Source organism: Bombus huntii, chromosome 6 (genome assembly GCF_024542735.1).
Source record: "Bombus huntii isolate Logan2020A chromosome 6, iyBomHunt1.1, whole genome shotgun sequence".
NCBI classification, from domain to species: Eukaryota; Metazoa; Arthropoda; class Insecta; order Hymenoptera; family Apidae; genus Bombus; species Bombus huntii.
The window spans coordinates 16711837-16734693 of record NC_066243.1 but is presented as its reverse complement, the minus strand read 5'-3'; the positions used below and the strand labels follow the sequence as shown (position 1 = coordinate 16734693).

The 22857-nt window shown below is 34.0% G+C and overlaps 3 protein-coding genes across 9 annotated transcripts; 1 reads left to right on the top strand and 2 right to left on the bottom strand.

Annotated features, from left to right (window-relative positions):
• Positions 1-107: 107 nt before the first annotated feature.
• LOC126866721 (uncharacterized) lies at positions 108-2457 on the bottom strand. Its single transcript, XM_050620640.1, has 5 exons — positions 1259-2457; positions 1001-1136; positions 780-929; positions 541-692; positions 108-426 (listed from the first exon to the last, which is right to left on the bottom strand). Exons 1-5 carry the CDS (start codon positions 1339-1341, stop codon positions 237-239), a joined length of 711 nt encoding a protein of 236 aa, XP_050476597.1. The 5' UTR covers positions 1342-2457; the 3' UTR covers positions 108-236.
• Positions 2458-7489: 5032 nt separating this feature from the next.
• Positions 7490-19819, top strand: LOC126866714 (phosphatidate phosphatase LPIN3). Of its 6 annotated transcripts, none has more exons than XM_050620615.1 (12): positions 7490-7651; positions 7746-7840; positions 10916-11830; positions 12074-13066; positions 13143-13276; positions 13481-13692; positions 13883-14062; positions 14125-14658; positions 14745-15073; positions 15184-15687; positions 15787-15890; positions 17724-19819. In XM_050620615.1, exons 3-12 carry the CDS (start codon positions 11642-11644, stop codon positions 17872-17874), a joined length of 3330 nt encoding a protein of 1109 aa, XP_050476572.1. In that variant the 5' UTR covers positions 7490-7651; positions 7746-7840; positions 10916-11641; the 3' UTR covers positions 17875-19819. The 6 variants fall into 6 exon arrangements, 3 of the variants coding, with proteins under 3 accessions (XP_050476572.1, XP_050476573.1, XP_050476571.1); XR_007690022.1 differs by adding an exon at positions 16323-16437 and having other exon boundaries at positions 7493-7840; positions 17724-17966; XR_007690021.1 differs by adding an exon at positions 16323-16843 and having other exon boundaries at positions 7493-7840; positions 17724-17966.
• On the bottom strand, positions 18020-22840 carry LOC126866720 (mRNA turnover protein 4 homolog). Of its 2 annotated transcripts, none has more exons than XM_050620638.1 (5): positions 22695-22840; positions 21893-22197; positions 21581-21817; positions 21324-21510; positions 18020-20631 (listed from the first exon to the last, which is right to left on the bottom strand). In XM_050620638.1, exons 1-4 carry the CDS (start codon positions 22729-22731, stop codon positions 21352-21354), a joined length of 738 nt encoding a protein of 245 aa, XP_050476595.1. In that variant the 5' UTR covers positions 22732-22840; the 3' UTR covers positions 18020-20631; positions 21324-21351. The 2 variants fall into 2 exon arrangements, with proteins under 2 accessions (XP_050476595.1, XP_050476596.1); XM_050620639.1 differs by lacking the exon at positions 22695-22840 and adding an exon at positions 22323-22599.
• Between the last annotated feature and the right edge of the window lie 17 nt (positions 22841-22857).

Genomic DNA, 22857 nt, shown 5'->3' with positions numbered 1-22857 from the left:
ACTGTCTGGACTGAACGTATCGTTCTAAATTTGAAATTACGGCCGGATATATGCACTATACTTGATTATACACGACCGTGATAGCGTTACAAATTTTGCTTGCGATGCACGTGTCGAAAAAAGATATAAAATCTCTTTATTATTTTGAATTTTTACACTTGACAAAAAGATTCACCAAATAACCTTTCATTAAAGTTGCACCAGGTATTACACAATAAATTAGATAAAATCGTAAACTAGATAATGTCGTTTTCCAGTAGTGGGTCCGGTTGAGGAATCTTTTCGTTGATTTTATCAACGTATTCTTGCATTACCTTCCAAAACTCTTTGTTCACCATATTTGTTATGCTTTTACGAAATATGGTAGTAATGGCTTTGGCCGCAGCATTTACTATCGGATCATCTAGAAAAATGACGTTGATCTTACTGAAAACAAAATAAAGATTAATCGATTAGAACTAATTCAACATGCTCTAAAAATTGTGCACCACTTTCGAAACGATGGAAAGTTGTGCTAACGCAAAAACAAATGAGAATTACTCGATTTTAACGATCTTGGCCATAGGGATGACAATTTTATAGTTGTTCATATCGAATGCAATGATTAATCGCATCTCCATATCTCTGAGACGACCATGAACTTCTCCCTTCTTTGTGATCAACAAGTCCTTAATAAGATACTCGTAATTAGCCTAAAAAGTTGACAATTTTTTTGTTCTGTAACTTTCCAGAAATTATCGGGTTATGGTCGAGCCGTTTTGATCGGTTTATTCCCTTACGTCAAGAACGTCAAACGCTAAAGTAGCATCCAAAGTGAGACTTTCATCTTGGTAAGATAAAATAATATCGTTTGCCCGTCTTACGTTCGATAGTCCTTGAAGCCAGCCATTCGTTAAACTCAGAGTTCTGTCGTGAATTATTAGTCCTGACTATAATAAGAGTAAAAGAATGATCGACGTTCAAATTCGAAGGATTTCGGTCAAGTTGATGGCATAAATACCAGTTTTTCAGATACATCCTCCAATTTCATGGGATCTAATCCTTGCTTCAAAATAAATTTGCGAATCGTGGGTAACATCGCGTCGAACAACTTATTAACATTAGCCGATACGTTCTCAGACATGATGTCGTTTTCCCTGTACCCCAAAAACGTATAAACGATACTTCACAGTGAGGACATGTGTTAGCGAAACTGATTATGCGATCCGAATGTATATACGTGTTTATTAACCATAAATATGTAATGGCAAAGACTTACCTGGCATCGAGAAGGTTCGCAAAGGCAGCAGTAAAAAAAATAGGGAGGAGAAGTAGGAAACCAAGTCGGATTTGAAAATCCATGATGAATCGATGCAGTCGAATGATCAGTTGTCAACAATCTGGCTACCGATCGTCAATTTTATCTATTTTTATTGAATTATCTAATGGCTTATCGAATTATATCGACATTATGACCTTCGTTCAAACAGTTGATCGAGCAACGATATAAATTATTACTACGAATACGTTGATAACACGAGAATTGGATAGATACAATGATCAGCTGCATACCTTTTGAGTTTAAGTTGTTGTTGGGCAGATGATACATTTACACTGTACATGCGAGTGTGTGTGTGTAAGCGTTAGGGGGCGTTCAGGTCTTAGTCGAGACAAAAGACTGTCGCCAGATGTTAGAAGAATCTGGAAGAGTCGCTTGAGAACAAGCGTGCGTGCAAGAAGGTTATCGAGGTTTTCAGAGCGTAATATATATGTGTCGGAGATGAAAGGAAAACCGGAGCCTTCCCTTTGCAATTTTGAGGAAGCCTTTTAATGCTTTAGCCTAGATTTTATCATAACTGTAATTAAGCAATTGTCATTTGTAATTGTTTGATATTTGTGAAAGCGAAAGTGGGTTCGAGGTGATAACTGGTCGCCGAACGTAGCCACGGTCACGGGATTGTCACGTAAAATAACAAAATAAAAAAGGAATTTGAGGTAAAAAATAAAAAAGAAAACTTTATTTTTCTTCTAACATCAATATACTTTACAATCTACTTCCGAACTCTAGGCGTGACTTTCTAAGACTGACTCTTATGATTTTACTTTCGATCGGATCCGATTACTTTCTTTTGTTATCCCTCAACGTCCCCACCGTCCATGCATTTGCTAGGCGTCCGCGATCGTTGCCACGTGCTCTTTCTTCTAGAACCTTCGGTGGAAGGACCGTTGGGATGTTGATGGTTCATTAGGCACTTCAGCGATATACATTGTCGCCGAGTGCCGCCACATCTTTATCTCTATCGTCAGTCCGTCGGATTTAAAGTATGCCGGTCGTGACAGAATAAACGTTTTGCCCGACGAAGGTGTGGTTCGGTTGTATCGTTCTCCCTAGAAATCACATAGAATTGTACTTTAGAGATGTCGATATAATGGGACACACGTTGTACTAGGAATCAATCTCCAGACAGAAACTGCCTAGTAACAACAAACTTTTGACAGAAATTGCCTAGCAACAACGATTGGAACCTTCTCGATGTCTCCAGCGAGCATATAACAAACAAATGCAGTCGTATAGCGAAAAAGATTTTCATCGGATATTCATTCGTGCGATCGCCTTGGAAAGTGATACATCGAGCAATTTACCGAGTGTCTCGGCAATCGTATTTTTGTGTTAAAAATTATTCTACGCATAGTAAAGAGTTATCCCGTTGACCGTGGATTCGTTTGAACCCCGGAACATTGTCAATAGCGTTAATTAAATTCATTATTCGTAAAACCTATTAATCGTTAATCTCGTTATTCGTTAAATTTATTATTCGTAAGACGTATTATTCGTTCCTCTTATTGTTCGTTAAACTTATTATTCTTTAATCTAATTATTAGTTAAACTTATCGTTTGTTAATCTTATCATTTATTAAACTCATTGTTCATAATATTTTGTAAAATCTTGTTTATTCGCGTAAATATATTCTCTGTTTCGTAAAACAATGGCTAATTCAAACGAAGAATCGTTACGCGCCTTAAATCCTAATGATAACCCGACATATGTATAGCTGTTTTGTGTGAAATAAAGTAAACTATTTGTATTTCCGAATCCTTTCTTTACCTTAACAGTTATCGTTATAAGGGTAAGATTTGCTTATCTATTAAGTATCCTCGAATGTATGTCGCTGCTCGTTCTTCGATATTTTCGACCAACGTATTTTTCACAAAGAGCATCACGATGACGTTGGTAACAGATATCGTTAAACGGTCCACCAAACCACTTTTACTCCTCCTACGAAAAATTCTACTGGACCCGGAAAACGAAATTATCCGATATAGCATTACCTTCGATGCTGCTGATAAGTTCAAAGAAAGATCTTGTCGTCTTTCGCTTATCAGAAAAGATCCGAAATCTGTACACTTGTTACCGATTATAACTGAAACCTCTTTAAAGTAAACTCACGTTCGATGATATAAAAATTAATGGCAATGCCGATGTAGACCGAATTTGTCTCTGCATAATATCTCCTCGCGCTGTTGAATAAGGAGTAGTTGATGGAAATAATGGAACATTGCTTGAGACATCGTAAAACACGTTCTTTCATCCGATCGAGAAGAATATTGTTATTAATTATGATTACAAAAATGTCGTTGAACGTAACATTTGCGTCAATTTTTATCTTTGTATAATGGCGGCGGTAATGGCGCCAGCACGTTTCATTTTTCATAAGTTGCGCAATAAACCCGAAGAAAAGGAATAAACGATATCGATGTAGACATGAAAACAAGACAAGACAAAAAAACACATTTTGTCTTTTTTTTCCTTCTTTCTTTCCCTTCTTATCCTCTTTTTAGTTTGCAAATTCGGTCATTCAAAATTGTTTGTGTAGATTTCTGAACGTTCTAAGATGAAAAGGAAGATCAAGTCGCTTTCAGTTTCGTTTAGAAAAAAGCGAAACGCATTCTCCGTTTCGAAAGCGGGCCAACTAGGAAGCGAGATAGGTAATTAATCGTTAATTTGACTTTCAATTTCAGTGTTCGCTACATACCTATACACAACGTATATTACAAACAAATATTGCTGGCATACTTGAAATGGAAGATTAAGGAATGTCTTTAATAAGAATATTGACGTCAATAGATTGCCTATCTATTATGATACGTGATCTCCTGATGCATTGTACTTCTAAAATCGTTGTAACCGAAATAATCATGTTTACTAAAAACTGTGCCACGATACGAAAGGCGTATCTCTGATTATGAATCGAAGAAAGATGGTCGCAGTGTATCTTACAAAGAACATGGAATTTCCCTTTATTTATCATTAAAAAAACTCTCATTCTCACTTTCTTTCTCTGTTATTGAAAGTATGATATTATTTCAATAACGTTGATATTTTCTAACCTGAAAATCGAGCTTTGTTTACGAGTAAAGCAGGCTCAGATTCGACGATGAGCTATGTAAGTATGATATTTGCATATGATCGGATCAATAACATTACGATCAGTTTGCATTCGTCGTTGACTCGAATCGAGGAACGAAAAAGTGAGCTGATTATCTTTACTCAATCGGATCAAACTTCGTTATCTGCAAGTTTCTTTCTATCAAACTCTTTTTTTTTCAGCACAAAAAGACTATTGGATTTTCCGAAACAAGACAGAATCATACTCATTTAGAACGAATTAGAACGAGATCGAATTCTCGGAATGAAACGAGGATGATCACGATTCCATCATGAAGCCATTTTCGATTTCCTTCGAGACACGAAAGAAGTAGTTTGCGAAATATCGTAAATATGTGGAAAGCTGGAAGAGGCATCATTTGGGAAGTAAATAAACTGGTAACCAAACTCTTCCTTCTTCGTTTAGTTTCCGAAGTGTAAATATGCAGGTATGTACTTATTTTGCTATCGTCGTAACAGCTGATCTCGGGTCTTGATTTTGTTTTCAGAATCTAGCATTCGCTTCTATTCGCAGCATAACGATAAAATGATCAAATTTCTAAACTATATAATTTTAAATAATAACGACTAATAACATAAATATACCTACGATCTGAAAAATTTGACGAACATCGGGATCGTTAATGAATCCATTCAGCTTTCAACAATACGTTTCGATACGAAAGGCAATAGTTGGCCAATCGAAGACAGTAAAATGTTTCTGTTCTCCGTAATTTTTTCTTCCTTTTTCTGTTTGGCAAATAAAGCAATAACAATTGTCACGCCACGGTAAAAGAACATTGCTTTAATCGAATAAATTAATTCCATTCTTACTTCGGCATCGTTCACTTTCGAAAAGTTATCGAAAGTGTTATTTTCCTGATGTGTTACGAATCGATATATTTCACGAGCAAATATTTTGTAATCTCGAATAGCATTGTTATCTGGGAGTCACGAATTTCAAGAAAATCGTTATCGGGTTGAATTCGACAAACAAAATCTATTCTCGAAGAATAGCGTGGACTCGAACCTAGTCGAGACGTCGAGATGAATGTAACGATTCATCGATATTATCGACGCAAATAAATATCATTTGGTATGTGGTGCCCTCACGAAATCAATCAACATTTAGCATTTATACGACATATGTCTGTATTGAACCAACTGCGTCAACCGATTCACCTTTCATCGATCTGCTTGATGTCTTTAAAACTTTAACTGTAATTATATATATTTAATAGTTTGAATAACTATACCATGAGACTGTACTGAGGTATTTTTATCTTCTGTTTGAAAGTGTTACTCTTTACTTTCTTTAAAATAAACTTAAAAGTATAAGAGTTTTTACATTTCGTACCGGTCTTTGCGATGTAAAAGACAGACGATTAAAAAAGTGATGCGCAATGAATTGGAATCCAATTATTAAAGTAATTAAATATTTGGTTCGTACATATTACGCTCCTATTTGTATTTTGCAAACAAGTAAACGCTCAAGAATATACGCGACTGATGATAGGCATGTTCACAATAACAAAGCAGTATATGTATGTATATACATTCGACAAATGTAACATTTTCGACAGTTATCTTGACAGCGACTATTTCATGTAGAATCTATAATCAATAAACAATAATGCTGAAACAGCTTTAAAGGATTTGTTCAAAAACCTGTTGCGATCATTTGCCAAACGAAAAATTCATGATACGCAAAGCGCTTGCGCACACTGATTAAGCTAAGTTGTGATATTATGCAATAGCTCGAAAGTTATCGATTCATAGCGTCTTCATTGCGAAGGAGAGATTACGAGGCGATGTCGTTGTTAAAAACACGTAATCTTACAAAAGCGCGTTTCATGCTGATTTTGTTCGATTCGTTTAGCCTATATACAATGAACGTTATTTTCTTGACGTTTTACATCATTAAGCTTTATTTGTCGTCATCGTCCATACAATTGTTCTCTAACCTACTCCTTATACAATACAATACATACAATATACAGTATTTGTTACCAGGAATACTGGATAAACCAATAGAAAAGTTCGGATTAGTGAACGTTAAGCGTTATAGTCGTTTGGTGTATTGTCGTTTGATTGCGAAATTGATTTGTTTTTCAGTACAACTTTGCGCGATCATACACGTGTCGTGCATCGAGCCAACTATAACCGCGCTAGATGGTAAATAACCGAACGAACAATAGTATTGCGCAATATTACGTAAACAACCACAGCCCATTCTCTCTTTCGAAGGATTGCTGTTTACCAATCAAGGTTGTTTTTTTCGGTCTTCGTACTAACGCGATATCTTCCTACTTGCTTTTTGTTTCTTGTCGTTCATTCGCCGCTCGTTTCTTCGATAGTATGTAACTACATACGTATACATATATATATATACATGTATACATTCATATCGCATAGTTTGTTTCTAGTATTATCCCAGCGATTGATTCCGAACAAGGTTAATCACCTTAACGCAATCTGATCGACGCTGTAGGAATTATTGTCAGCAACATGCAGCGAAATGCGTAGATATACATATGAATACATGTGGGAACAGAGTCTACTCGCACTTTTGAAAAGAACAAATGATTTTTTATGTAAATTTCCGATGAATTCAGAAGAGGTTAAGGGTGAGAAAAATTTGATCGGAGGCATCGACGAAAGACAAAAAAATGATCTTTCTATCAACGCATATATTTTAGCATCGTCGCGAGGAAACGCAATGCGATGAGATGGTGTAGTTGATTACGCAAATGTAGGAGCACAGAGAATTTAGGTCAACAATCGAACGATGTGTTTTGTTTCCTTCCACTCTCCTACGAAGGCAAAAGAAGGCTCGACTGTTGATCCGAGCATCGACGACCAATCAGAAGTTTTTCAGTGGCGAAAACACGAGTCTCGCGTGTTTTCTCTGCCTTGACAAGGATTGTGTTTACGTTACCCACGGCTGCGTTCAGCATGCTATGGGCACGTGTGTGCGTGTTTACAACATACATTTATACATGTGCATATGTATGTAATGTAGTACGAGCGGCACGGTGTATATACATATATTCGCCAAGCGATCGCGCGTGGTCATGATAGAACGTAAGCGCAGTATCGAGAGTCAAGATTCTCCGGTCGCTGACTCAGTTTGACTCGAATGCTCGCGTGAAGTAGTTTACACTTTGTTTTTCTTGCGTCAGTAAAGCCAGTTTCCTTTATTTCTCCAATAATTTTCGAAAGTATGCACGTGCTAATACGATAGGGTAAGTTGGAAGAAATCGAATACTACGTTGGAACCGTTATCAACGCGATTCTTCCTTACATAGACTTTTTCAAAGTGTTTTCAACGTTTGGTAGTACAAAGTACACGATCACGACGAGTGTACCACACTTGGCGAATTTCTCAAGCTTTCTACCACGACAACGAAATCACGGACCGTATTTTCGAATAGGTAAGTGAAAGGAAAAGGACATACTGTGAACGAGATATATCCCTATCTTAACGATTGCAACAAAAAATTATTATTTCCATTTAATTTGATACGATAGTTTCCTTTCTAATATTTTCCTGACCGTGAAATGGCCGTGCGAAAGACTATACGTAGTAGAGTGTATACATATGCATGTATATATGTATGTATGTAGTTATGTATGAATGAAACGAGACGCTCGGCTGTGTAGAATTGTGCGTGGATACGCTATGTGATAAGAAATATAATAACACGAAGCATAATATGTACAATTTTTGTCGACATTTAAAGATTATTGGTATCTCGAGCTACCAATGTTCGCAAAAAGCGAATGTTGGTTTACAAATGGCAGCTAAGGAGGAAGGAAAGCTAATTGCATAATTCAGCTGTCTATCTTCGCTTTTGTCATTTGGCACTGGTTTCTTCGAACTTGTCACACGTATTTTCTCAGGTTCGATCGTGCTTATTTTTGTCGAAAGCGGTAGAATGATCAAAGCTCAAGGTTTAAAGCGTGTGCTTCTCGTCTTGCGAGACGCGTTGTAGCCTTGCTACAGTTTTCCTTCGAATCATTTTTCTTTTATTTTAATCGTTCTCTTCCGTTCGAATTTTTCGGGACGGAGTTAGAGACTTCGATAAGAAGACGCAAAAAAGTATGTCGCCAATGATCGGCTTGAAAAGAAAAATTCTTGTTTCATACGTAAAGCATAGTGTCGAAGAATGGGCAATAAATTAGTCTGTAGGTAGAGACCAAACATAGAGGCAGGAGATTCCGATATTTTATCTTTGAAATTTTAATCGTTTGCCATAGCAATGCCAGTCTACTGTTATCGTCTACCGTTGCCTGCATTCTATTGCTCCTTTGGTTTATTTAATGGGAAACAGGAAGAATAGAAAGGTGAGATCAAAGAGGAGGAGAGCAACGAATAGAAAAGAAGCCACTAGTCCAAAATTAGGTTCGCGTAGACGTGTCTGTCGCGTGTATATCGATCGCGACGTGACAGTAACGTAATTATAGTTCCGAGAAAACTGGAGAGAAGGAGAGAGATTCCGAGTGAAACAACACGCATTTCCGCAGCCTTAACGCGTGAAATCCATTAAAGTTGATTAAAGTTATTTCCGGTAAAAACCTTCAGGAACGAGCAAGTCATTGTCGAATCGGCCTTCGATTAATCATTTCGAAAAGTCTTACCTGAGAAAGTAAAAATGTAAGAATCCGTAGAATAGATAGACAAACAACGGTGAGTCATCTATTTTTCCGAAGAAAAAGTTTCACGATAATTACGAAATCTAATTACGCTTCCATGTGTTTGGAACTTTTCATTTCGAAGTCGGCGATTCTCCTTTTTTTTTTTTTTGGAAATTTGAATCAGCGATCGGAATTGTGAAAGGGATAAAATAATTGCATTTGCCAACGCTGTGCTTTCGTTCGTTACTTCTACACCATATTTAAAAAAGCTGATATCGCGTAAATGTGTGTGTCACCGTAATGAGCTGAAATTGCGCGTATGTGTAGCATGGTGATCGTAAATCCTCACCCGTTGTTTTTTCTTGTTTTATTTTTCGTTTCGCTTGTTTTCATGATTACTTTCGATGGAGCCACGCGGTTACACAAGCCTGCCATTCAGATAAGTTGCGAACCAGAATAACTAGAACAGTATCATTCTTGAAAACGCAGCTTGAAAGTCACGCGATTAGACACTATAAAAAGAGGAACACAGAAAGATGAGAAAGGGTAAAAGAAAGAAAGTAAGAAAAGAATATCGTAGATAAAAAAAGAAGAGAGGCTGACTAGTACAGCTCCACAGTAACGAACGAGTGAGAAATGATAAATACTCTGAAAGAATGTGTTTCGCTTTAGCTCGAACGTCTTTCGATTTTGGCGAGTCGCCGAATGCCAAGGAACTCGTAAATGTATCAGATGTAACGCGAATATGTAGCCACTAGCTCGTGATTCCCGACCGTGAACTTAACCAAGTTGCAATGTACGTTCGAGAAAATTGTTCGTCAGAATGATTTACACAAAGGGCAAGATTATTTTGTGTTGGAAACAGTTGCTGCTGTTGCTTCTTTCTTTAACACTTTAGGCCCGACGCAAACGAGCGACATATCCACTAACTGTTTCCTCAGTTAAGAACAACGGAGACAGACATATGGTCGCAGCAATATCACGTGAATAAAAATCGTTCGTCTGTATGGGGTCATAACCGGATATATTCAGAGTATTGCATTCTGTTATACATTCTGCTTTAGTGTAATCTGTGTGTAGTATTAACCGTTAACAATATTTATCTGCGACATTTGAATGTCAATGAGACAGGAGATGAGAGAGACGTCACGCGGGGAAATCTCTAACAATTTCGGAAGAATATGTGTTATATTATTAGCATTCAGTAGAATATCGAATTTCTTGAAATTTGTCCAATTACGAATTGCTGATATTTAGCAAACGTTTTCAAATGATAGTGGCAAATGGAGATTTGATTATGCAAGAGATTATCATATATGGATCTGTAGCGATAAAAGCTGAACGATCAAAATACAAAGTTCTTACGTGCCATTTCTAAAACAAAACGGTATATGAAAGCAATCTAATTGCAAAAGTTCCTAGGAAGAAGAAGAACAACAACAAGAGAAAATCAGTAATTTTCCAAAAGATCGAATGATTGAATGGTTGGAGGATCGCGGCTAAACCGATGTTCGATTATTACATTCACTTTTCGAGATCATCTAACCACGTTTAAAACATAATGCAATCTTACTTAACAATGTTACGCAAAATGTTACTAGTATATATGCGTTAAAATGTTAAATTTACACGTATATCGCAAATTTTTATTAGAGCAAAGTTCAACGTTTAAAATATTCTCATTGTTTCAATGAAAACGTATAATCAATGCTTAACAAAGCTTCGACGATCAATGTTTCAAGGGTAACGATAAACCAATTCGACGAAAATAAACGTAACGCTACGCTAGTTTCCTTCAAAACTTAATTCAAAGAGAACGTACCTAGATATAATTAAATTGGTAATCGTATGTTGTGTCTTTGTGCTTTCAGATCTAGTAAGAGCATTTAAAGGACGCGGTACATCGTGATTCCCAGGAGGTCACGTGACGTTGAGTCTTATTGACCGACGTGTATCGGAACCTGGATTGGCCAGGTCTGAACACGTGACCTATTCTAACGTCAATTTGGGCTACCGTCTGCTGGTAGTCGGCTGAATTTCTTACCGAAGTATTCTCAAGAACAAAGAATTCAAGTTTTAGCCGAATTACGGAAGTGTATTCTGTTGAATAGACACAGTTCTTTTCTAATTTTCAACGTGTATTCGTCAAATCGTTAATTTCGATGCGCAACTTCCACGATAAATTGATCGTAAATTTGTAATCGAAGTATTTGCCCGGCTACAAATTTTTGACAGTTCTCGACTGTCTTGTAACTCGTAACAGTGACGGTTGTATTGTGTGAGTCGTTAAAAATCGTGTCATTTAATTGAAAGGCAATTCAGTTGCAGTTTTCGATTCGCTCGAGCAAGAAACAACGAATTTTCTCAGTTTTACGGTTGCCATCGAAAAACAATGTCTCGATGTGGTTAAGTCACCCTTCAAATCCGATATTTCCAGACACGATGTCTTTCTTCTCGAAAGACCTTTAAACAAATACGGGTGTTCAGTGTCGCGGCAACTTTCCAGTATCTTGTCACGCACGCATCACTGCAACGCGGTGAAATATCCTAACGGAAATACATTTTTAGAGTGGTTTGAGACTATACGTTAGTGTACAATGTACAGTATGAACTACATTGGCAAGTTCATAAGTAACTTTCGCGTTTTCTACAATGAGATCAATGCAGCAACGCTGACCGGTGCTATCGATGTCATCGTTGTTGAACAACCGGATGGATCGTTTACTTGCTCACCTTTTCACGTTCGCTTTGGAAAGCTCGGAGTACTTCGTTCCAGAGAAAAAATAGTAAGCTTCTCATAGTTTTTTTATCGTTTTTATCTCATGTCTATAATTTTTTCGAAACTTCTGAAATCTTTGTTATAATATCGTGTCTCGTATTTTGTTTGTTATATATTCAAATCTTACCTTTGTAGTGTTTTAAATAATACTGAGTAGTTTTTATAAATTTTATTTGCCAATTGAAATGCTCAGGATACGTAGGAGCAAACACAGAGGAAAAATAATTTATTTTTCATATTCTCTTAACAGGTGGATATAGAAATAGATGGAGAACCTAGACAAATCCATATGAAATTAGGAGATTCTGGAGAAGCTTTTTTTGTCGAGGAAGTTAGTTCTCATGGTTCACCGACTGACGCTGAAATTCCACCTCATTTGGCTTGTTCCCCTATCCCTGAAGACAATTGTTTCCCATCATCTAGATTTAATATTCTTTCTGATCTTCCTCCAGAGCAAACGGATAAAATCCTTATAGAATCTATCTTGTCTACTGAAAGAGAGAAATGGGAGCAAATGTCAGCTTTGCCTCCGGATGAAAGAGAAAAATTCTTAATCGAACAATTCTCTGATCTTCCATTGGAGCACCGTGCAAAATGGCTCCAAATTGCTGCTTTATCTTCAGAAGAGAGGGAAGAAATATTGAAGGATAATTTTGGTGATATCTCTACAGTCCAAAAGCAACAACTAATTTGCAAACAGTATTCTGCTCTAAAAAACGAAGATAAAGAAAGATTGTTCAAAGAAAATTTTCCAGAACTCCCTATAGAACAGAGACAAAAATTTGAGAAAGCTCTATTAAGCGACTGGAAGGAAGAAAAAGAAGAAACACGAGATTCCTTAAAAGGCGAGGAAGAAATTTTTAATATGGATGGTATTAATGATGATGAAACGTGTACAACTGCGTCCACGCCTAAATCTTTTGTAGCTGTAACTTCGTCTGAAAGAATTCGTAAAATTAGCGTTGTGAAGAATGATTTTAGACCAATTACGGAGGATGTGCAAAGTAGCGGCAGTAGAGAAAAATCGAGTGACGAATCGAACGTGTCCATGAGTAAAAAAAATTCAAAGGACGCGAGTGTCGAAGAAAACAAAAGCAATACCAATGCAAGTAAGAAGAAACGGAAGAGGAAAAGCATTTTGAAAAAAAAAGGATCTCAGAGAAAGACTAGCAATGGCAGCAGTAGCCAGACGGAAATAAGCGAGAACGACGCGTCCATTCCGGATGAAATTCTTACCGAATCTGTAAGTTTAATAGTTGCATTTCATATTAATTATTCATCTATTGATCTAATATTGCTTATTTTGATATGTGTATCAGTTAAAGATATTGAAGGATTCAAATCCAGCTGTAGAATTGGGGAGAAAAGATGAACCTATAGTTTCATCTCAGGAAACAACAGATAAACGTCCTGAAACAGATTTCCATTTCTTCAGTGATACTGAAATTACAAAGTAAGTTTGCCATTGAATAAATTGTGTATTATTGTATTATTGTGCCTATGAGTATGTATAAATGTTAAAGTTATGTATGATTGTACATATATGTATATATAATTATATATAATATTATAGAAATTATGAGAAAGGTGTATGTATAATGATTATTTACATGTAAAATTAATTTGTTTACCCTTTTATTATCATCATATTTAATAGGAATCAGGATTCCAGGCCATGTTCACCTGTTCAATCTGACACAGAGTTTGAAATGCGTAAAATAACGCAAGAAGGTGCTGAAAGAGAGGAAGATAAAAGTCATCAACAGAGTTGGAGATGGGGTGAATTGCCCAGTTTGCCTCCAGAATCCACACACGCACCTCACAGAAGTTCATTGAGTTCATCAAATGCTGTTAATCAACCGAATAGTAGTTAGTACAATTGACAGACAAAAGACAAAAATTATCGAAACGTAAAGATAAAAATCGTAAAAATAAAAAGTATAAAATATTATATTTTGCTTGATCAGTTAATAGATTGGTCTCATCTTTTAAAACGTGTCTTTATATATAAATATAATTTTATATACTTTAGACTAATAAACTATTGTTTCAATAACAGTGGAAGCGCACCGATCTATGCTCAGTGGTATGTTATCGTTTATGCGGAAAACTTCTCGTGTAAGACGTAATCCAGAATCAGAAGGGATTTATCTTAGTGATCTTAATGCTGACGAACTGGACCCGGAAGTTGCAGCTCTCTATTTTCCTTCCTCTCACAGAGGCCAAGCAGCAGTTAAAAGTAAATAATTTGTTTTGATAAATTGTATAAAATGTGTAATTACTCTAATATCATGTTTGTAGATGGGAAAGGAGTAGACGAAGAAGATACAGAGTCAGGCAATGGACCAAGCTTGCCACAAAGCCCTAACAGCGTTGAAGGAGCTATCGGTGGACCAAAGTCATTGGATAGTGACTTTGAGGAACCAAAACATTCTATATTTGATGGCAATATGAATATTAGTTTATCCTTATGCGGTGGTTTAGATTCTGAAACTGGCCCATCCAAAGAAGTTTTCCATCAAAATTTGCTCCATTTCGAAGATATCTGTTCAGATCCAAAATTATATGAAAATCCAAATTTAGTTGTAAAAATTAATGGAAAATTCTATAATTGGGCGGCCGCTTGCCCGATTGTAATGACTTACGCTGTATTCCAAAGACATTTACCACAAAGTACAATAGAAAATTTATATGCTCAATGTATGTCGTTACCGATGCATGAAGAGAAAAAACAAGAAAGCAGTGACAAACCCGAAAGCCGTAGTGGTTATAGTTCGTGGTTTTCATGGAGACGTTCTGCACAACCAACCAAAAAGTCTCAAGACCTTAGTCAAAGTAAGATGGTTTCCCTTTTAATTTTATTTATCATTTTTCAAGTAATATGTAAAATAATCTAAATTATCTTCTCTTGCGTATTGTAGCTGATGGAGTCGTTGTACAATCGGAACAGACGGAAACCAAAGAAAATACTCCAGTTGATGAAACTGCAAATAGGGAATTAAAGATTGACCAGAATGCAGATTCTATAACGACGGTGACGGAAACGGTAGAACAATCTGCAAAATTAACGAAAGACATCGCCAAGATTGAGAAAAATCGCGACAGAGAGGGTGAAGGTTATAGTGGTAGTGAAGATTCTGATAGTAATCAAAACCAATCACAAGGAGTCAAAATACCTAAAGAGAGAAGATCGTATTATGAATCTACTGAAAAATATCGTAAAACTTTGAGATTGTCATCAGCACAGATAGTATGTAAAAGATTTTTACAACATTCTAACACAGATAAAATTTTCGAATTCTTATACTTTGTGTGTGTGTGTGTGTGTGTATTTATCCTGAGTTTGTTGTCTTGTTACAGGCAAGTCTTAATTTGAAAGACGGAGCTAATGAAGTAGTTTTTAGTGTAACTACAGCTTATCAGGGCACAACACGTTGTAAATGTCATATTTACAAGTGGAGATGGGACGATAAAATTGTTATCTCTGATATAGATGGAACTATTACAAAATCTGATGTATTAGGCCATATTCTGCCAATTGTTGGCAAAGATTGGGCTCAATCCGGTGTTGCTCAGTTATTTACAAAAATTAAAAATAATGGTTATAAATTGCTGTATCTTTCTGCAAGGGCCATCGGACAAGCCAAAGTTACGAGAGAATATTTGAAAAGCATTAGACAGGGAGATTTATCACTCCCTGAAGGGCCATTGCTTTTAAATCCAACGAGCTTAATTTCAGCATTCCATCGTGAAGTTATAGAGAGAAAACCTGAAGAATTTAAGATATCCTGTCTTAGTGATATTCAAGCTTTATTCCCAGAAGGTTCAAAACCATTTTATGCTGGTTACGGAAATCGAATTAATGTAAATATTTCTTATAAATTTACAATAGCTTCCCAAAATATTTTACTGAATTATTACATAGTATATATCTTGTATTTTGATTTTTTTTTTTTTTTCTAGGACGTTTGGGCGTATCGAGCTGTAGGAATTCCAACTATGCGTATATTTACTATAAACCATAGAGGTGAATTAAAACACGAATTGACGCAAACATTCCAATCTTCGTAAGTATTTGCCTTTTCTGCCAATTTATATTCTTTCATTATTGTATTAGTAGTTAAACAGACACGCTAATGTAGTGCTCAATGTAATCAATCCTTTAATCAGTTTATTAGCGTATTAGTATTTAATTAATATTTTTATGTTTTTTTTATACAAAATTGCAAAATAATTTGAACATGTTATTCTAAAGACAAATGCGTATATTATGTTGCATCTTCATACATTGCTTTTAGGAATTGCGTATGTACGCTGGGCTTTTCCTAAATGAATAAAGATTAATTTGTTAAATAGCATTATTCATAATTTTGATATGAAAAATATTCGATATTTGTATTTCATCCAGTTAGTAAGAAAAAGAGAAGATATTTTACAGAAAAGGAAAATTTGTTATTGAGAAAGAGATATTGATAGGTCGGATATTTCTATGATTGCAGTTACGCATGTCAGTGCGATATCGTCAATGAGTTGTTCCCGCCACTGCCCATGTGAAACACCTACTGATGGCGGCACAACCGTAGCTGTTTTTTTCTACTAATCCCATTGATAATGGTCTATACAAAACAATATATTTGTGCCATTGGTCCTTTTTTTAAATGCATATAGATTTGCTACCTCGTAATAGGAATATTATTCTATACTCGGGATTTCCTCAGAAAATATAGTGATATTTGCAGTCTCATAGAAATTTCATATTATGGTGAATCAAGATATATTTTACATATAACACAATACATCTCAATATAATAGTTATATATATATCTTTCATAATGATGTATACCACAAATTGTTGAAGCGCAGTTAAATTTTTCCAATGGCAATTTCTTTTTTTTTTATTTTATTTATTTTCTCTTAAAAGTAGAAATTTAACTTATTTCTTTAGTTTGACATTGCTAGTATGCTTTGAGGTATTTGGTTGTGCAAGAACTCCTACCTATCTTCTTATGATTCTTATAGGGTAAGCACTGGTTCTTACATGATTGCTTCTTATCATTTCCATTTTCATTCATCCACAGCTGCCTTAATGTAGATTCATCACCTTAAATGTTACACAGATGAGATGAAACTTTCACTGAAATTAATAATTTTCTCTTGAATCATATACGATAATCATGTTTTATGCGCGTAAAGCTTTTACGAAATAAAAATCCTAAATGTATTATCAGTGTGTGTATGGTAAACTAGTTTTTACTTTCTTTTTGTTTATGCACGAACATTCAACCAAGTACTTCGAACATATTACTCATATGTACGACAAAGTTCTGTGTAGATGCAACTGTGCGCGACAACTGTGTCGATACATTAGGCTTTTTCATTAACATTACAAGCGAGTGATAAAGAAGAATTGTTTCTGCATTACTGAATTTAATCATATAGCTTCAAGCTTTTTAATTTCGAAAACTAAAATAAAAATATCCATAAGAGATATTGTTTAGAAAAATCTTTGATCAATTGATCAAGCAGTTCATATAAATACTTGCAAACATACTACATATGTTCTTCCTTAGCAGCAAGCTTAAATTAATTTTCGATTTCTAAATATAGCGCCATTCTAATATATATGTACATACACATATACATATGTATATTTATGCTAAGATGAAACTATTATTAGGGTCACGACGAAATGGAATTGTTTCGACAGAATTTTGTTCATTATATGCATATGTATAATAATGCGATACATATAGTAGCTTATTTCCTATAATGGAACGATGCATTTGACGTTTACCCCAGATTTTATGTTTTCCAATGTTTTTTAGCAAACATGCAGAATAGTATTATAATAGTATTATGATAAACCCGATACATTCAATTTGTTCATATTATTTTTTCAGATATTCAAACATGAGCTTTATTGTTGACCATCTTTTCCCAGCATGGCGAGAAGAGGCTGCAGATGAATTTAGTAATTTCGCATATTGGCGAGACCCAATACCAGAAGTACCATCGCTTGAAGAACTTTACGCTCAAAAACAAATTACCTAAGTGAAAATATTTTACATATTTACTCTGCAGAAGAAATGGATACATTTTATTTGTAATTTGATAATAATCAATTCTATTAATCATCTTTTATATTTCATATGGTATAGGACATATTCAGACGTAGTGATTCTTGACTTTCAAATAGATGAGACTCGGAAGTAGATTTACACCGTAATGTAGGCTTTAGTAGTCATGTTTTGTTTGTCGAACGCAAGATTCTAAGGAACACTAAATACGTATAAAAGTAATTTATCATCATTTATAAATGATACGTGGATCAGTGTGTAAGAAAGGTAATCTGTCTTTTACAATTGAATTTAAACACATTCCAATTCTCATAGTGTAATAGGACTATGTTGTCAGTTATCAAAGACATTAAATTAGTTTTCAATATAATTTATAGCAAAATTATCATTTAGAGAGCACGATATGAGTGCTTCAATATACATAATTAAAGGACTCATCACGTCATAATACGCTTCAAGAAGAGTTCAAAGCAGATCGCTTACACGCTGTGCTTCAGATAATCCGTAGATTATTCCACTAAATATACATTATGTTGCTGGTCGATAGTTGAAAACATTTATGATACCGATGAGTAATTTCGATGTGGTGATAAACCTGTGTATAAAATGATTTATTAATGCGTTTATATATATCATGCTAGAAAGTTCCGTTTATTATTAACAGAAAACAGTATAATGTAATTCGTACCACTACTACTATTTTTTCCAATATACATCTCGTTTAATTTCACAAAAAATTTCTGGCTTTTAGAAACGTTTAACCGTAACTATTCTAGCATATAAAAATCTAGTGTATTATAATATTATTTAGATATTTATATATTACTTCAGCTAATATATTTATCGAACATTTCGTTAAATTAATTCTTATTTATTTTTATATGAGATCTCTGTTAAATTAATGTGCTGTGAAATTGCCATATTCTAGAACGTAATCATTTGTGTATTGTGATATAATTCGAACAACTTACTAACGGGGTCAGGACGATAACAGTGTATAAAAGTGAATTCGTTATTTGCACTAACAATGAGAAATGTTTCTATCTGATGTTTCTATATAGTTTCATATACGAAGTTATTGTTTCTTCAAACTATGTACAAGTTCTATTTTATAACGTAAACGTGTTGTTGAAATTTTGTTCTTTTTCTTCTTTTCTTCTTTTCTTGATAGTAACATATTCTATGCCTATGTCTTTCAAAACGTATCATCTAAAGATAGTTAAGTATAAAGGATGTTAGTAAAGTAGTATAGATTGCCGTTTTCTGTTAATGAAAGTACCATAATAACATGAGAGAAAGTGATGATCTTAATATTTCTTAACTATTGTCAGTAACATGCAAGAATATAATTGCGTTCCACCAAAGAAAATAGAACCGAAAATATTTTCAGTTTAGAATATATTTCGTATTTTAAATGTGTACTATTAGAATATGATGTTAGAGATATATTATTTGAAACAGTTATAGTAAAGAAGATCGATATCCTGACGCTAACCACACAATGATAGTGCTAGTAGATGCAAATTACTTGACGGTGCAGTATTGTATTTTAATGACATTTAGTTTAACGCAAAAACATTTCCTGGTTGGTTATGAACTATTCCTCAGAAAAAAAAGGAAGGAAACACGAAAAAAGGAGAATGAACTATAAGAAAAATGTAATACAGGAAATGACAATATTTTTTCTGTACCATTTACAAGTCTTTATCATAAGTTTGCTATCACTTTGTAATAGCAAAGCAATGTATATTGATTGTTATTAAGTTTATTATTATTACTATTTTGTTACTATGTTATTATTTTGGTATGATATATATATATACGAAATCAAATGTATTTAATTTTTGGTATTATTTTATTGCTTCTCTTGAGCTTATTTACTTTTAGAGAGTACAAATAAATTTAAATTTTATTTTAAATTTATGATTTTCTATCAATTTTATTTTATTATTACTTGTGTGTATGTTTTTTGTCATAAATATACATAATATCAGCAATGTCTCATAGGTATTACATAATATTTATAATAAACATAAAAAAAGTTAGAAGTTATGTTTGAATTCATACTCAATGAATATACATAAATTATTAGTTATTGAAAGCATTCCCTAGCAATAATTTAATTACAAAATTAAATTTCGAATGCTTATTCCTGCAACTAATATGAATATTGCTTAACTAGACGCGAATACTTATAAAATAAAAGCAATTTTACACTAGATCCTGTTTCTACGTAATGAATAAAATTTTATAGGATACTGCTACTCATTGGATAAAATATCTTGTTTTATAGAATATGCCATATTAATGTATGTTGCTATATATTTGCATATTACGTTATTTTTATCGTTATAGTTAATATAATATCATCACATAATGATCTAATTCTTTCAAATAGGTTATAAAATTCAGTAGATTTTGTCACATGTTTTGTGATGTGTCTCGTATTATGTAATTTCAAAGTTCCCATGTAATTTATTTGATATTGCTCAGTATTCTGCAACTAAACATAAATACATATGTAACAATGATATATATCTTGTAGCTTTTAAAATAAATAAATAACAAAGTAATAAAAAACTAATCGTTTTGTTAAATAGTTCAAGTTTTATAGGTTTATTCTTTTCACAGCCAAATTACATTAATGGAAGCACGTCGTCAATGATAGAAATTCTGCATGTCCATATTACATTTCATTTATCGAAGTTCTGCTTGGCCAACGCGTTTTAGTCTGTAATCAATAATGAAATACGTAACGAAACAACTTAATTAGCTGTAATACTATAAATATTAGTACATAAATTTTTTTTAATTTAATATTTGAATTTGTTGATATACACCTCATATTTTAATCCCTTTCTATTACGTTTCAAAAATTCATCATTGTCAGATACATCCGAAGAATCGATCGATATCGTACTACTTCTAGTATCAGAATTTACATTAAAAGTCATCTTACGATTATTATTACAAGGATTCTCGGAGCACCAATAATAAATCGTCTATATAGGTAGACAATTAAAGATAAATTAAATTCAGATTTTGTTGTTTTTTGATATCCATGTCATAGGCTAACATAACGATTTTATGATTTACCCATACAATTCCAACAATCCAAAATATAGAAAAATATAGAGGTAGCATCATCATTTTGTTTCATTAAATGATTTAAATAAACAGACAATAGTTAAAAGGAGATTTCATAATTTTGAGGTTTTAAAAATATGTTAATGTCTATTTTACATCAGTTGTTTCAAAAATGTCTAATTGGTATGTTCATATGTTTCTTTTTTTTCTTTCTTTTTTTCTTTTAACAAAATGTGTAAGTTGAAAAGTAAAATTCTATATCGTTGTGTGTACGTGTATGTGTGCATGCAAATGAGTAAATGTGTGGAAGGAAGGGAGGTAGAAGAAAACACCTACATATATAAATTTGTCTGTTGTATCTATCTCATGTATTATCAATATTTTCTGTTTCCTCTATGTCCATTTGTTCTTCCATATTTTCTTTAACATCATGTTGAGATATAAGTTCTTTATATCCATGTTTCTTGGAAAATATACCTAATGGTATAAATTTAAAGGTAGCCAATGGTTTATCAAGTAATTTCTGCAACAGGAACAAACGATTATTTCATTGTATTTAAGATGTAACATGAAATATAGAAAAACATCTTTACCAAAATCCTCGCTTGTTCTGGATTTAACGTTTGACCCTCTTTACATACAATGTAGTCCTTGATTAATGTTACCACACCCTTCTGTAAAGCTGTGGGCATTCCCAATTGTCTGAAATGAGGTTCTATACTATGTGAAAACTCTGGCATTGGCCCTTCACGTAACACTATAGTTTCTTGAGCAACAAATCCAGATCTAGCATAATCTATTTCTTCATATTCTTCCATCCATTTCAATACCTTAACAAGATACAAACAAATAGATACAAACTTTCTACGTGTCAACAATTAATATTTTAATAGAGAAATATATACCTCTTTCTTACTCCTGTTTGTAAATAGCAGACCGCATTGTCCTCTTAATGCTAATGATAATTTATGAAGACCTTCCGCAGCTTCGGTTTCCGGTAATTTACCGAAAGCTAGCGCTATCACCTTGTTTTTACCAAAAAAAAACCGACTGTCTTTCCATTCCGATCGTAAATCTTTAAGTTTGTTATTGCGCATATTATGTACAGATAGAAGAAATATCCTGTCATATTTCTCAACGCAACTTCTAACATCCTCCACGATTTGTTGTTTCAAAGCAAGGCCTTTCTTATTTGTTTTCGTAAGAGATACTGTGAAATACAAATTTATCAATTACTCGGAGACACGTGAGGCATTTTTAGGTTAGTCTGGGAAAATTATGCATTCGTAATAAAACAGTAAATAAAAGCTATCGAATAATATAGTGTAACGTTACTTTTCTTATCTCTTTTCGACTTGGGCATCTTTTTTGCAAGGATATTTTAAAAATCACTGATAACGATAGGTCTATAGAACGACGAAGCACTTTAGCGAACCAGGAACTTTCTTTACGGTAAATGTACGTGTATTTGAAGAAAATGGCGCATAAACGTAGGGGGTGCGAGTTCCAATAGAGTTTTTAACATTATTCAAACTTTAAACAAATATGTCAAGCAAAAAGAAAAATTGTACAACTTTTAAATTAATTGAAACAACGATTGTAACCGATTGATTGAAATGTAAAGAAGAATGTCAAACTGTTTTTGATTCGGTAATATCATGCTAATGTAAATGCATACAATTTAATCAATTGAAAATGTGTACCTACGTATGTATATATTACAACAGAATTTTAAAGGAAGCATAGGAATAGCAAAGATATTTGGAAAAATGTAAAATAATTGATTTTGTCAAATGCACACAAGCGAATTAATAGTTTGTCGATAGAGTTGAGAAAAGGCGGGAATGGTAAAGAAGTGTATTTCGAACGG

Coding starts and splice junctions, on each gene's coding strand:
- LOC126866721 (XM_050620640.1), bottom strand. CDS start 1,341: ATGGATTTTCAAATCCGACTTGGTTTCCTACTTCTCCTCCCTATTTTT. Junction 930..1,000: donor AGGATGTATCTGAAAAACTG/GTATTTATGCCA, acceptor CTCTTATTATAG/TCAGGACTAATAATTCACGA. Junction 427..540: donor GCCAAGATCGTTAAAATCGA/GTAATTCTCATT, acceptor TTTTGTTTTCAG/TAAGATCAACGTCATTTTTC.
- LOC126866714 (XM_050620615.1), top strand. CDS start 11,642: ATGTACAGTATGAACTACATTGGCAAGTTCATAAGTAACTTTCGCGTT. Junction 13,067..13,142: donor ATGAAATTCTTACCGAATCT/GTAAGTTTAATA, acceptor TATGTGTATCAG/TTAAAGATATTGAAGGATTC. Junction 13,693..13,882: donor TGTTAATCAACCGAATAGTA/GTTAGTACAATT, acceptor TTTCAATAACAG/TGGAAGCGCACCGATCTATG.
- LOC126866720 (XM_050620638.1), bottom strand. CDS start 22,731: ATGCTTCCTTTAAAATTCTGTTGTAATATATACATAC. Junction 22,198..22,694: donor CTGTTGTAATATATACATAC/GTAGGTACACAT, acceptor TGTATTTCACAG/TATCTCTTACGAAAACAAAT. Junction 21,511..21,580: donor CAGAACAAGCGAGGATTTTG/GTAAAGATGTTT, acceptor TTCCTGTTGCAG/AAATTACTTGATAAACCATT.